Here is a 14,890-nt window from a genome sequence, read left to right as displayed (position 1 = left end):
AAAATTTGAAAATAGTTCATGGATTTATTTTTAAACGTTCGTTGATTTTGAAGAAAAAATTCATCAATTTACAATCACGCATTTAAGAAAAATAAAAGAAAAATAAAAAAGAACAGTAAAAAGAAAAAGAAAATGCGAACTGGAGAAAGAGTAAGAAATGTGCAAGAAGTTACCATGCAGAAGCTAGCGATGGTCATAGGTTAGCGCGGTGCGCTGTGAACGTATAGGTCTCAGGTTCGATTCGGCGCAGTGCTCCATTTTTTGCACTTTATAAAGAGTTGAAGCAAAACGCTAAATGGGCCGGCCATCTTGCGGCAGAGGGAGTGCGCTGCAGCGCTAAATAGGAAGTGTCGTAGGAACCATTCGCTGTTTGTGAACCAAAGATCAAAATCACTAATTGAGAAGTACTCGTTGTAAAGATCACTCCCACCTCCTCAAGTTGCGATAAGTGGCGCTTTGCATGTGTCACTTGTCGCAACCTTTGAGTTTTCTCTTTTTTACGTAGATCCGTTTATTCAAAACGTTTTATCTCTTTAACCGTGCATCCAAATCTCGAACCGTTTTCATCGTTGGATTTCTCGTGTTGAGATTTTTAAAACTAGATCTCATGTTGATAGGTTTTGACGAACTTTTTTTCACGAAAAAACTAAACCGAGAACAAGGGTTTTTTCCCTTTACAGAAGAGGCACGCCCGTACCTCTCACAAAATCACAACCGTGCCTCTCGCGGAAGCAAAAACGTGCCTCTCGCACAAGAAAAAATACGTTTTTTTTTTCATTTCCGAGGAGGCATGTCCGTGCCTCTCGTAAAAGCACAACCATGCCTCTCGCAAAAGCAAAACCGTGCCTCTCGCGAAAGAAGAAAAACAAAAAACACGTTTTTTTTCGTTTTTGAGAGGCACGGGTGTGCCTCTCGCGAAAACACAATCGTGCCTCTCAGGGAAGCAAAACATTACCTCTCGCGGAAGGAAAAGAAAAGCAGAAAACATTTTTTTTTCGTTTTCGAGAGGCACGGCCGTGCCTCTTGCGGAATGAAAAAAAATAGAAAAGTTTTTTTTGTTTCTGAAAGGCACGTCCATGACCCTCGAGAAAGCAAAACCGTGACTCTCGCGAAAGAAAGAAAAAACGCATTTTTTCGTGCAAAATTTTTTGTTTTTTGAAAAAAAAATCCAAAAACTAAGGAAGACCGGTGGAAAACCAAAAAAAATATTTAAAAAGCCAAAAACGCGTGCGGAAAAATAAAAAAAATAAAATCCAAAGAGAGCATCTAGAGCGCGACACGTGGTGGACGGCTGAGAGCGCGCCAAGAGGCGTTGATCGTTGCAAGGCTCCCGAAGGAGTGCTCATCAAAGATGGTTTTTTTATCATACCTGATATAAATGGGCCATAGTATTTTTTTTAGTAGAATAAATAGTGTGGCCCATTTATATTTTTCTGGCCTGAGCTGGGCTTCTGGACATCGCTCCCATTTCTCACCTCGACGAAAGCCTTCTCGTTGATGCGGCCCGGGAACAGCCGGTCAACCGCGAAAAAAAACATAAAAGAAAAAGAACTCAGCATAGGCCGGTCAACCGCTGAAGCCACGAGTCCTCCTATTCTCTGCTTCAGCCGCCGGCGCCGTCGCGGCCGTGCCGTCGGAAACTCAAACTCGATCCATCTCCGCCGTTGACGCCGTGGCCAGCGGCATTGGACACCCAGAAAACAGTTTCACACCCAGAGCTCAGCTCGAGCTGTGTGTGCCACCCTGTTCCTTTTGTGCAGATTGTCTCGCGTTAACTTGTTTCAAACAACATGTGCTGCTGTAGTTTCTCTAGTGGGAATCAATGGGAGGCCCCTTGTCTGAGCAATCCAAGGTGAGGCCGATCTTACCACTCTCGCTTTTCGTCTGCTGGTCCATCTGGATTGACAGGGAGCGGAGGCAACCATACAATTTTTCAACCTGCTGGAACAGAAGTTCCAGTTCTTCTTTCTTACCCTGGAGAATCACCCCAAGCTTTCTAAGACGTAGCAGCTTGCCGACGTCAGTCAGATCGTCACTATGGGCAACTTCAACATGGGAGAGCACCTCAAGTTTTTCCATTCTTCGGATGCTCCTGGGAAGGCGCACCACCGCAAACGACTCTTCGAACCTATCAGTATCAGAGTCGTTGCTTGGAGTCGGAGAGTCTCTCTTCCCAGCAAGCAGATGCTTTAGCATTGGAAGCACAACAGATTTTGTGGCAAGTACCCGTACCGCCGTCTGCCGGATATCCAATGTCTGCAGGCACTGCAACTTCTCAATGTCCTTCGGCAGTTCAGCGACATCTGTATTCCTGAGGCTCAAATACTTGAGCAGCAGTATCTTGCAAATACTGTTTAGATGCTTCTTCTTCAACCCTTTGCAGCCTCGAAGATCCAGCACCTTCAGAAACTGCCATTGACCAGATTCGGCCAGAGACTCAATTGTAGTTAAGATGCCATGGCCGGATGGATCGGAATCAGACTCAGAAAGAGATTCTTCCTGTATTGCTACCCCACTGTTGATGGAGAAGCGGTGAGCTAGCTCAGGCCGTGATGATGTATCCACGAAGCCTACATCTGTAACGATGAAATCATGAACAATGGAATTCAATGTAAAGCTCTTAATCTTGCCTGCAGAGCTGATTTCTCCAGGACATATAAAGCCTCGAGTGACCAGTGAGTCAGAGATGCGCTCGGCCTGATCATGCAGCGTGCTCGTCCCAACGCTTCTTTTGGTTATCAGTCCTTCAGAGACCCATCTCCTCAGCAGATCAGCTTTCATGATTATGTGTCCTTGAGGAAAGATTGATAGGCACATCAAGCAGCTCTTGTGATGACCAGGGAGCTCGTTGTAGCAGACCATAAGTATCGTCTTATCAGTATTGTTTCTGCTCTCCTCTAGGACACGGCATAAGGTTTCCAGTTCCGCCGTAGCCCTGCGAGGATTGACATACAGTAGACAAAGGAACAGGTGCGCTGCAAGGGTGCCGTGGTAGCACTTGGTTAAAACTGCCAATACAGCAGAACCTTCACACTTGGCAAGGCCCAATGCTCTGTTTCTGAAAAAATTCGGACGAGTTTCACACCGGAACTTTTTGGCATAATATCCTGTGCGTATGTGGTCATTATAAAAGTGATTTCCGGTCATTATTACATAAACATCTCTCCGACGAAAGTCACTGTATAATCCAGCGGAAAGATGAACACTCAGAGGTACTGCATTGTATGTAAATGCTTCGAGTTCAGAACAACTTAGGGAACTGTAGTCCTTTGGTTGGTCATTGACACCATCAAGAACGATTAGAACGTTTCCATCTGACATATACTCAGAAATTCTTGAGTGCTTGCCAATTTCCCTCAAGCTCTTCATCTTGTGTTGTAGTTGTTCTAGTATCTCCTTACGTACCTCGTGATATTCTCTGTTCAGCCCTCCATTGTTGACCCAAACCCTGTGGCGGATATTTGTCACCACGGAAGGGTGATTGAACACCTTCCGTGCGATATCTGTCTTCCCCACGCTACCCTCTCCTTCAATACAGATCAAGTTCTCTTGGGGGAGACACTCAATGACCTTGTTGATGTCCTCCTCACCACAGAGCAACTCACGTCTTCGCAGATCCTCCTCCTCCTCAGGTCCGCCCGGCTGCGGAGCCGAAGCATCGGGGATGGTGCGAGATGGTGCCGGCGGGACAGTGACGCCATACCTCTCCCGCCTGTCGCCAACGTCACGGGCCCGGACCTTGAGCTCCCGGATCCGCGTCGCGATACGGTGGCGGGCGGACATGGTCCGCACAAAGCGAAGCATCCGAAGCAAGGAGCCCAGGACGCCCTTTCTGGCGCCGGGACCAGCACCTCCGACGTACTGGATGTACAGCTCGACGTTGCCCTCGCAGTCGCGGCTGAGGCCAGCCACTTGCTTCATCCACGCCCGGACCTGGTTGTCGCGGTTGTGGGACTCGGCAAGGTGCATGAGCAGGCCGTTCATGCTTTCCATCTCGTCGCTGATGAACTCAACGTCACCGCGGAGGCCGCCCAGCAGCTGCGCCTCGCTGACAAGGACGGTGGTGAGGCGGCCCAGGAGCGAGTCGATCGCGCCCTGGGCATCCATCTTCCTGCTCGATGTGCTCTTCTTTTCGGTGGAGAATGTAGTGGGCAAGCCAAGGGAGTGAACACGCAGCGGCAGTGGAAGTGAGTGGAATGCTGGATGAACAAGGCGACAGAATGGGTTAATAAAAACTACTCCAGCATAGGTTGGGTAGATCCGAAATGAATGCTGCCGAAAGCTCATTGGACACTTCTGTACCAGATCACGGTAAAAAGTTGTTCGCTTTTCCATTTCGAACCGACAAGGGACGGCCAGCATAGTGTACGTACCATTTACTCAGCTGCCAGCGACCAACCAGAAATAATCAACATAGTACTACACACTAGACTTAATCATCTGTTTCTGTTAGGTCCATGTCGCTAGAACTTGGTCCCCGTTGGTGTTTCTTCCCCAGAATCTGCCGCCAACACATCGGAAAGCAAATGTCACTGCCAGTAGTTCTCTGAAGCCTTAGTCCTGGTGGATGCCAAGAGCTCTCAGGGCCTCTGCCGCCGCTGTGTAGCTGTCAGGAGAGCTGAAGATATCGCCGATCCATGTGTGGTTTCGCTGCGCTCAATCGCCAAGTGGGCCCTCAAGTTAAGTGTGTGGCTTGCTCTCTGATTATTTCGACCTCAACAAAGGAACAACTGAGACATGTCAGCTATCACTGCAACGCCAAAACATCATCGGGTGGATCAGCAACCTGCACTAATGCAGCAGGCAGCAGCATTCCAAGTCCACCCAGCTAAATCACCTTCGATGGCCGGCCACGAGCACAGCCGCCGGGAAATCAATACGCATAAGTACATTCCAGGCAGCACAAGGAGCATAGCTTCGAAAACAAAACAAAACAAAAAGGCAGCAGAAGGAGCACTAAGGACACACAGCAACACTATCTGCACTCCCACCAACAAAAAACAAGCTAAAATCATATTTGGCATCCTGATAAAGAGAAGAGTGAAGATGCACTAGAGTCCAGCTCATTGTTTCTAAGGCAGTAAGGCCACCTAAGGCGAGCACCACCCGCTCTAAGCGCCTAAGGCAGGCATATTTGCAAGGCGCTGCCAAGGCACCTTATCACCTAGGCAGGACGCCTTAAAAACAATGGTGCAGCTATTTATCATTTTATATGATGGTGCTCTATAGACTGCAATATTAATTGACATAACACCGTTTTGATAAGTAACTATAGCATGTGGTACTTCAACTAAGTCTCCCATATAGTACATTCAAATTCGAATACTTATTTACTACTAGTAAGTGTTATAACTTATAAGCACACTATTATTCCTCCACTATCATCTCTGAGCCTTATCTTTTTCAAAACCTAATTATCAAGTAATGGAACCAAAATGACAGCTGCCCCTAATGCAAACACAAATTGAACAAAAATGTACTAAGAAGCACCACATGACATTCAAGTGGTTTTGCCACCATCTTGTGCCATGCAACAGATTGCTGGAAGCAGAACCCGAATGTGAAGACCAATACAAACATGAGGGTCATCCAAAGATTATGGCAGTTCCCTAGAAATAGGCAATATAATAGTACTGACCTAATGCAACGATATATAGACTGGTTAATCCCTAACAAAAAATGTATCCCGTCCTCACTTTCAACATTCAAGCGCCATAGATAACCATCAATTTGGAAGAATAATGAGCCTTCCAGATTACCATGAATTGTGCCGAGAATTTATCTACCAAATGCACTACAGGCAAGATCAATATCACAGTTCATACTGCGGGCAGTTGATAATGCAATAAATAACTACCAATTTTGGAAGAACAATTAGTCTTCCAGATAATCATTCAATCAGTGAGCGATGGATGCCTGGCAGAAAAGACTTATACAAAATAAATCCCAGGAATAATAATAATGACCATAAGCATCCTAAGGGCAGGTATTATATCCATACTAAGATATCCAGAGCACATCAGTAGCATGTATCTAGGAAATCAGAAATGACAGAAGATACAGATGTTTCAGTCTAAATTAAACAAACTGGCGGGGTGGTGGGCCTTTCTGAGGAGACTAGTCAGATGGGTCAAATTCTTTTATGCTCTTGACAGTAGCCCTTTTTCTTGAATCCGAGTCTAATTCATCCAGATCAGAGGAAATTGCAAGGCACCCATAAAGTATTCTCTTTTTCTCACCCCTGCTATCAGTCTCAACCAGCATAGGGTTCGTATCAGGGTCTAAGTTGTGAGTAGCCTGTGCACGTGACCAACCTACACGTCCATGATCTTGCCTCTCAAAAAACTCGGCAAGGCGCTCAGCCTCCTTCAAGCCAGATGGGTTGTTTGCGAACTTGATAAGTGTCAGACCCAAATGCCCTTCCTTTCCATACAAGGACTTCGACTTGCCACCAGCAAACCCTAGTTCTGAAAACAAAGATAGATGACAACACAGCAAATATTACTGTGCTATATATGGTATTACTTCATAAACATGTGCTCAACAGAGCAGTAGTTGCATAAGTGGGAACGGCATTTCTCATATGGTTTTATTTTCTTGGAGTCTAATGTGGCTACATTCAAATCTAAATTGCACACTCGACACCAATAGTAGATTTGATATTCCGTTTTAGCAAAGAATCTGAACCCCAAAGATAATGCTAAAGTCTTCCTCTAACAGAAATATATAGCCAGGCAAAACATTAGGCAGAGATGAGAAAAAGATACCCAGGTCTGACTAAGATACATAGCACACTGGAAGTAAATGTGTGCTTTCCAGACTCAAATATCAGAACTTAACGGAGCTCCTTGAATTTGAAACCAGGATATGCACTTCAGGTATTAAAACAAAGCCAGGGCAAACTAATTTTGCTGGGACAGTGTACTCTGTGCATTAATTCCTTTTCGAGGAATGCATGCTCAACATAACTCATCTAATAGTGTTAGATGCCACTGATCGCTTAAGCCAAATAATGCACCGGAGATACCCCCACTGCTACTGCAGAGATCAACCTTGCAAGAACTCACAGCACTCATGCTACTGCCTCAGCCAAGACAGTTCTGCTCTATGGCCCAACAAAATAGGATAACCTCACAATTCTCACCGCTCCAATCAATCAAGAGAGTTTTGCTCTATAAAGGACAGACCAAGTGCTAGAAGCTCCCACCCCAGGTGGGGTTTGGGGAAGGATTATACGAAGCAAGCCCTACCCCTGCACAGTTCAATGCAGAGAGGCTGTGTCGAACCCAGGACCTCTTGGCACAAGCGGGGAGTACTTCACCACTGTGCCAGGCCTGTTCTTCACAGTTTGCTCTATGACCCAACAAAATAGGATAACCACGCAACCCTCACCGACTCTAAAAGAAGTTAAAAACATGCAAAGCTAATCTCTCAACACAATCAACCGGAGTCAGCCATATCACATGGTAGTAATGTGCCTGAGAGTAGTACACGGACTGAGCTCATAAAAAAATGGGAAATATTCAGTGTTCTCAATCCATCAGTTTGACAAGCTATACAATGGTCTTGTATGTTCAATTCCTATGGGACCACAATGTTCCTAGATCAGTATAATGAATAATGGACCTAACATAAATGCATAGCTTTAATAATGCTTCGGTGAAAAAGGTGAAAGACCAGGGTGAAAGGTCATTAAAGCGTTACCATACAAGTTTTTTAGGTCTCTCGCATAAATGTGACACTGATATCAAGGACACGGTGCGAATAAGAAACTGCTGTGCACTTATCCAACCAAGTATGCAACAACTGTTCACTTTATAAGTTGGAGACTACATTATAGACATACCTGCAATTTTCTTATCCATTTCTTTGTTTCCCAGACCCTCAGAGCGTCCATCTTTCTTCCTCCCAGTGGCAGTGTTACGAATGATAACAGTTGGAGGCCATATAATAAGGTCCTCCCTATTTGCTCGAACAAGGTCAGGAGGTAATGACTGGTATGCCTTAGAGTTATCAGGGACTTTTGTATAATCCCATCCCTTAAGGACACACAATGCCTTGTGTAAACCAAGATGATCAACAAATGAATCTGCATTTGGTGGGTTGTAAGCATGCATGACAAGCCCGTGCACATCAGCAAAGTCCTTAGAAGACCTGGAATTGTGCACATTGACCAGACATAATGCAAACAAATTAAGGCATGTTCAACAAGAGCTGATATCTACTAAAATAATTGTAACCATCAAATCTGTCACATAACATGGTCTACAAATGAAAAAGAATGTCAAATATATTGCACTAGCCCCCAAGCATATCAATTACACATGTGAGACAAGAAAGCATGAAAACAGAATTTCAATGTCGAAGAAGAGCCCACGACAAGAAAACAGTGTAATATTTGTTCACCAGTAAAATAACATGCTTCAGCTGGTACTGCATGAAGTTGTCTAGGCCACACCAGAGCTCTCCTTACCATGCACAGATAATCACAACCACTAAGTCTAAGGCTGATGGCTGATGTTTAGTTTTAGTCCCAGCATGCCATTAACTCGTCCATTTATCCCCTACACTTACCAACCAATAAAAGTTTGCCATACACAGGGAAGCACGTTAAATTTTGACTGCTGATCGGAAACAAGGGGCATCAAAGGAAAGAAGTTCTATTAAAGGGCTTTTTAATGGCACCTGTGTGTATGCCAATCTTTGTAAGCATATGTTAGGAGGTAACCATACTGACAATAGGCTTGTGAAACAAAAAGATGTGTTCTCGACACGAGATGCATTTGGATCAACTACGGAAAGGAAAGAAGATATACCATATGAGGAAAATATAGATATGGTGAGTCTGAATAAACTATAATTGGGACATATCACATAGGGGTGGGCATAAAAACCGTTGACCGAAAAACCAAGCTGAAAAACCCGGACCGAACCCGAAGTCACCGAAACCAAAAAAATCGGCAGTACATTCGGTCAACAACTACAGCGAACCACTTTTGCTTCGGTAAATTCAGTTTCACACACGAGTTGACCAAAAGAACCGAGAAAGCAAGAAAACTAACGAAAGGCTCGTACACTTGCGCAAATTCCCAAGTTGCTTCCTATCCTTATCCCGTCGCAGCCTCAAGAGTCACAAGTCACACCACGCCCTAGCCGCCAACTAGCCCTCCCATCCATCTTGAGTTCGTGACCTCCCCAAGAACTCAAACTCTCCTCCCTAGCAGGACTCCAAGACCACAACTATCCACCCTAGCGGCCAGTGCAGGCGGACATCGGTGTCCTGCAGATCGCATCCCCGGTGAAGCTGGATCCAGCCACCCGCTGGACATGGACCGCCGCCGTCTTTTTCTCCGACTTGTGGCATGCGGCCGTGCTGCACCCCAACTCGACATCTCGCCGGTGTCATTCCAGTCAACAGCAGTGCATCTCGTGATCTGTAAGAAGCACTGCCGCCGCGTCCCCTTTGTCCCGATTAGCGCATCCAACTACATTTCTTATTCCCTTCCCTTCAATTGATAATTTGATATGTTTGCGTTCTCATTGGTGCAGTTGCTCTGTGTTCGTCTTCTTTTGGCTTGATTTAACTCTGTTCGGTTTAGTCGATTAAATCCGAGCACCGAACCGAAATCTCCATGACCAAATGCCTTGGTTAGTGGCTTAGCAATAAACCAATCGGTCATCGTTTTGTGAAAACCGAATTTTGTAATAGATCGATAAACCGAACCGTTCGGTTCGGTGTAACTGAATGCCCAGCCTGAGTATCACACGCGTAAAAGAATGAGGTTATGCAAAAGGAAGTTTGCAATAACAATGACATGCAACAAGCCTTAAGGGGATAGGATGGATGGACAAATATGAAATATCCAATCTAATTAATCTACCATTTTGGTAGCATCTACCTTCTGTACTTTCTCTCGATATTTTTTCCCACGGTAGAGACATACTAGATGTAGTTATCAAGGTGGAGATAAGATGGCATCTATGTAGAATTATGTACTGCCCTAATGCCCTTTGGACAAAGGCAAAATTCAAGTTGCCATATAAAATGGTGACCGACCCTTGTAGCCATCTTCTAGGATCTTATCACTCTCTTGGCAATGTTATTACAACCACCCCTACAAAGGCCTCACGTCACCTGGTCACTCGTGTCCCATGCTTTCCCTAAAACACTAATAATATGTAGATGGAATATGTATCTAAAAGTACAAGAAAACTAATACTCCCCCCATCCGAAAAAACTTGTCCCAAGTTTGTCTCTCAAATGGATGTATCTAGCACTAACTTGGTGTTAGATACATCCATTTGAGGGACAAGTTTTCTCGGGCGGAGGGAGTATGTGTTAATTTTGTCGAATATTATACTATGTTCTTACTTGCAAGTTGATTATAAACCACAAGAGCTTGTACGTTCAAATTTCAGAGGATGATATCGTGGCCCATAGACTGATAGACCTAGATCCAACAAGCTATCAGGTCTACGTTTTCTGCAGTCACGTTAGTCCGGTCTAGGTATGATAAGTAATAACGGCGCCTCTATGAGGGTGATACCTCCAAGTCCCCTTTCGGATGAGAAAATTTTAGAACAATCTTGGGTTGTTCAAATCACAAATGATATTTCGATAGAATAATGCCAGCTATTCTATTGCCTCATCTGCCGCAAAACCACCATGTCACAGGTTACCAAACTATCCATAAATAAACCTAAAAAATACAAGGTAAATATTCCAATACCAAAATTATTGCTAATTGCATCCGAGTTGCCTCTAGGAATAGACCATATAGTACCATCCCATTAGGACTTGCCATTTCAAGATATACAATAGCAATAATACAATTCATTAGCCCATAGCTTTATTACACGCACGTGAGCTCACCCTCACAAACGGACAGACCTCTCCGACATGCATTGTAGCTGTAACATGTGAATCAATAGGCAAGCATTCAAAAACATTGTCACAGGAAGCCCATTCAAATGAGACATACTGGCCCACCAAAGATCAAAGAATAGGTTCCTTTCTTAACTCCAGAAGAAAGGGAGCAAGCCCCTCTGTTGGCCTAAACCTCGATCCATCCCAGAGTAGCCGCAGGCTGGACAGCGGGAAACTCCTCAAAACGAAGTTATACTTTGTCTTTGTCACCCACTCATGTACCCTTTTCTCCCTCACTCACATCTTCCTCACAACCCTCAGAATTCCAAATATTCAGAGATTTGGGTGTTATACACCAAAGTAATCAGGTCTAGTTGCTAAGTGGCGATGAAATTCAGACCTCACTAGGTGAGGTTGTGGTTTCGAACCCCTCCCACACATTACTTTTGGCGGAATATCAAAAGAGGAGTCCGTTGACACACTTGGGTGGTCTTGGGGGGAATATCAAAAGAGGAGTCCCCTGGCGCACTTGGGTGATTTGACTGCTCCTGGTTTCCTCCAAGTTCGGCACTGAAACGGACAGTCAGAGTGGGATTTCTCTGGTTCATGTGCTTAAATGGTAGTCTAACCAAACCAGGCAGGACAGGTCATCGGTTCCATGGTTTTCTAGTCGTACCGCTGGTCTAGTTCATTTTTAAAAACTATGCTCCTGACATGGCACAATCCAGCTCCAGTGCAAGCTGATCTACGAGAGGCATGACGGGGTAACATGAAGCTGTGCATGCTGCAGTGAACCAGTACAAGTTTGGCACAATTCATGCAAAGATGTGAGGCAAGTGCCACATCAGGGTGTAATGTGGACTGGTGCGACAAGGTTCGCTCCTACTTGCGAATCGCTCGAACCATAGTTGACAAGCATGGCTAGAGTCAGACGAATCTGAGGCTAGTAAATAACACAGCCTCCGCAGAGCTTTTTTGGGCAGTGGAATGGTACATTCCAGCTGGTGCAGGATCCAAATCTGTACGATTAATTACATACTCCCGCAGTTCCTAAATATAAGACTTTTTGGAGATTCCAATATGGACTGCATACGGAGCAAAATGAGTGAATCTACACTCTAAAATATGTCTATATACATCCGTATGTGGTTCATATTGAAATCTTTAAAAGGGCTTATATTTGGAAACGGAGGGAGAACAATGTAAATTTCCTCAAACAAATAGTACTATTTATAGCCAACGAAAAAATATGGTAGTAGCATATCTGTCTGAGCAGTATCAGCCAATATGTTAATTACTCAGCTACAAGAAGTGAAACAGAATATGCAGTACATATATTGTTCCAGAATATTGTACTAGAAAGCTGGATCAGAAATATCACACAAAAAGTAGCTCTGAAAAAAAATGCAAGGATAGTTATAACTTGGAAGTTTCGCACTAATAGCCTAATAACAAATTTCAAATAAAAACAGTATTAATTCTAATATTATATGCCAAAGTAGAAAAGAAAGCCTCGCAGTTCTCTCGGTTATCACAAAAGTAATATACCACTTTGCTCCAAGCTTCAGTGGGCGGAAAAGAGACATCATGGATCACATATGATATGCGCTAGCCACAGAGGCAAGCTCACAGAAACAAACAAAGGGCCTGGTAGAATATGATGATACCGTTGTTCTCAGGCAAGGAAATAAAATATTCAATAACAGAAACTAATTTCAGGGACCATAATGGCGCTGCATCAAGTGCAGTTCAATTCCATGCCTGTATCAGATGAAATGAAGCAATAGCAAAGCTACAATTCACCTGAAATTATTCCTATTTAATTACTTATGCCAAGTGACACGACATCTAGAGGAATGAACAGACTTGTCAGACATCGCCAAGTAGACCACATATAGAACCTATGTTGATTGAGCGTGAGCGGCATAAAAACCTAGGGCACAATGTGTGCCTCTCCAGCTAGACATGCACATAGTATTATCAGCTTTGGTTTACGACAATAAGGAAGACATAGTAAAGTCATATGAAGTCAAAACGTAAGAGCAAGCTCCACAATGGAAAGAAGCCAGCACAAAAAACTGAGTACAATCTGTACAAGAATGCTTCCTAGTAAGGAAGTGACAAGCAAGGCGGGATCACCAAACCTGCCGCAGGGGAGACATTGGACGCGTCCACCTTCAAGGTAGATCCGCTTCTGGGCGGGATTCTCGTTGAGCATCTTGGAGTACTTGAGGAACGCCTTCCCGAGCGCTTGCCGGTCCACCGGGGGCTGCTGCATCTGCGACGGTTGGTGCGGCGGCGGCTCGAAGCGGGGCTGCTTCGGGTGCCTCGAGAAGCCCTCCTCGGGGTCGGCGGGGTGCCTGCGCTTGTCGTGCGGCGGGAACTGCTGCGGCGGCGGTGGCTGATGCGGCGGCCAGGCTTCGGGGCCGGCACGCGGGAAGTGCGGGAGCTGGGGCAAGGGGGCGGGCTCGAACGGGTAGTCGGTGGGGAGGGCGAAGTAGGTGCGAACGGTGCCGTCGGCCAGGTGTATGGTGCGGCGGTCGAGGTTGTGGAAGCCGTAGGGCGGCGGGGGAGGCGTCTCCACCCGCGGCTGCTGGTGGGGCGGCGGGCGGGTGGCGGCCGCCGGGGACGCGGGGTTGCGGGCTTGCGGGGCGGGGGCGGGGGCGGGGGCGGTAGGAGCTGGGTGCCGCCTGGCGTTGGAGGAACGGGTGGGGGTCGGGGTGCGGCGGGAGGTGGACGCGGCCTTGTCTCCGGCGGGGCCGGGGGCGGCGCCCGCCGGCGGAGGGGCCCAGCGGGACTTGCGCGGCGCCATGCCGGCGGGGGGCTTGGCGGAGGTGGAGGCGGAGGGCTTGGAGAGGGGAGGGTTAGGTTTCTTCATCGCTCGCTAGGGATCGCGGCGGAATTTGGAATTGGGGGGATGGGATTCGATTCGGGGCGTCGGAGAAGAAAGTGTTCTCTTTTTATTTTCCCTTTCTCTACAGTTTCAGTCCGAGGGAAACAAGGGAAATTAACTCTTCTTTTTAGGGGTTCATGGAAAATTAGCTTGCCTGCAAAATGCAAGGCACGCGCTGAGGGCCGGCCGGCCGGCCCAAATTTAGACCGGTAGCGGCGCGTACGTTCGATACATCCTTTTCTTTTCTTTCAGGACAACTTCCGCTCTACTATCTCCATCCTGGGTTATTGGTCATTTTTGTATTTTATATGCTAAAATTTAATCATAGATTTAACTGAAAAATATTAATACATGCCATTAAAAATTATATCGTCGGATTCATAATTGAAAATACTCCCTCTGTATCGTCGGTCATAATTGAAGTTTAGCTACTCCAGCGACATGTATTTCGGTACAGAGAGAGTAGTTTTTAATAATACTATATTTTTTGATATGCACTAACATTTTGTTAATTAAATTCATAGTCAAAATTTAACATAAAATACTAAGGGGATCAATAAATCAGGATGGAGGTAGTACTTCGTTAAGGTAATACAAAGAACATCGAGGTGACAGAGGCAATAAAGAATGGAGGTCGGTCTATCGGCAACAGTTTTTGTGATATATATCACCTAGCATGTGATTTTTCGCATATTGTTTTTTAGCATGCTCCTTGAAAGACTAATCGTGTTGCACATGATTTAGCCAAACTAGCTAGAAGTAAGGTGCCTGCATGATGGATGAAAGATCCGGCCGTAGAGATAGTTGACACTCTTGTAAATGATAATATGGTGGTCACCTTGTAATAATGAGTACTTTGATGTCAAAAAAAAAAGTAGTGCAAAGAGTACCAGAAATAAAAATTGCATCTAGGTTCATAGACCACCTACCAATGGCTACTAACACTAGAGCGAGTCGAAGGCGCGCCGTTGTCTAAACCCCTCCCTCATCAGAGTCAGGCAAACCTTATTGTACTATACAGTCGGAAAATCGTCGTGCTAAAGCCCATAGGACCAGCGCACCAGAACGGCAACCACCACCGATGAAGGGAAGCATTGATCGGAATGATCCAACCTATAGACACACGTACA

The 14,890-nt window shown here is 45.5% G+C and overlaps 2 protein-coding genes across 2 annotated transcripts; both read right to left on the bottom strand.

The window, feature by feature from the left end:
- Positions 1–1,300: 1,300 nt before the first annotated feature.
- LOC123093215 (disease resistance protein PIK6-NP-like) lies at positions 1,301–5,607 on the bottom strand. The gene has a single exon (XM_044515128.1). It carries the CDS (start codon positions 4,360–4,362, stop codon positions 1,810–1,812), a length of 2,553 nt encoding a protein of 850 aa, XP_044371063.1. The 5' UTR covers positions 4,363–5,607; the 3' UTR covers positions 1,301–1,809.
- A 231-nt stretch (positions 5,608–5,838) lies between these two features.
- Positions 5,839–13,816, bottom strand: LOC123093216 (fibrous sheath CABYR-binding protein). The gene is made up of 3 exons (XM_044515129.1): positions 13,012–13,816; positions 7,847–8,154; positions 5,839–6,467 (listed from the first exon to the last, which is right to left on the bottom strand). The coding sequence occupies exons 1-3, from the start codon at positions 13,743–13,745 to the stop codon at positions 6,118–6,120; spliced, it is 1,392 nt and encodes a 463-aa protein (XP_044371064.1). The 5' UTR covers positions 13,746–13,816; the 3' UTR covers positions 5,839–6,117.
- Between the last annotated feature and the right edge of the window lie 1,074 nt (positions 13,817–14,890).

Source organism: Triticum aestivum, chromosome 4B (assembly GCF_018294505.1).
Source record: "Triticum aestivum cultivar Chinese Spring chromosome 4B, IWGSC CS RefSeq v2.1, whole genome shotgun sequence".
In the NCBI taxonomy this organism is placed as follows: domain Eukaryota; kingdom Viridiplantae; phylum Streptophyta; class Magnoliopsida; order Poales; family Poaceae; genus Triticum; species Triticum aestivum.
This window is presented reverse-complemented; position numbering and strand designations above follow the sequence as displayed.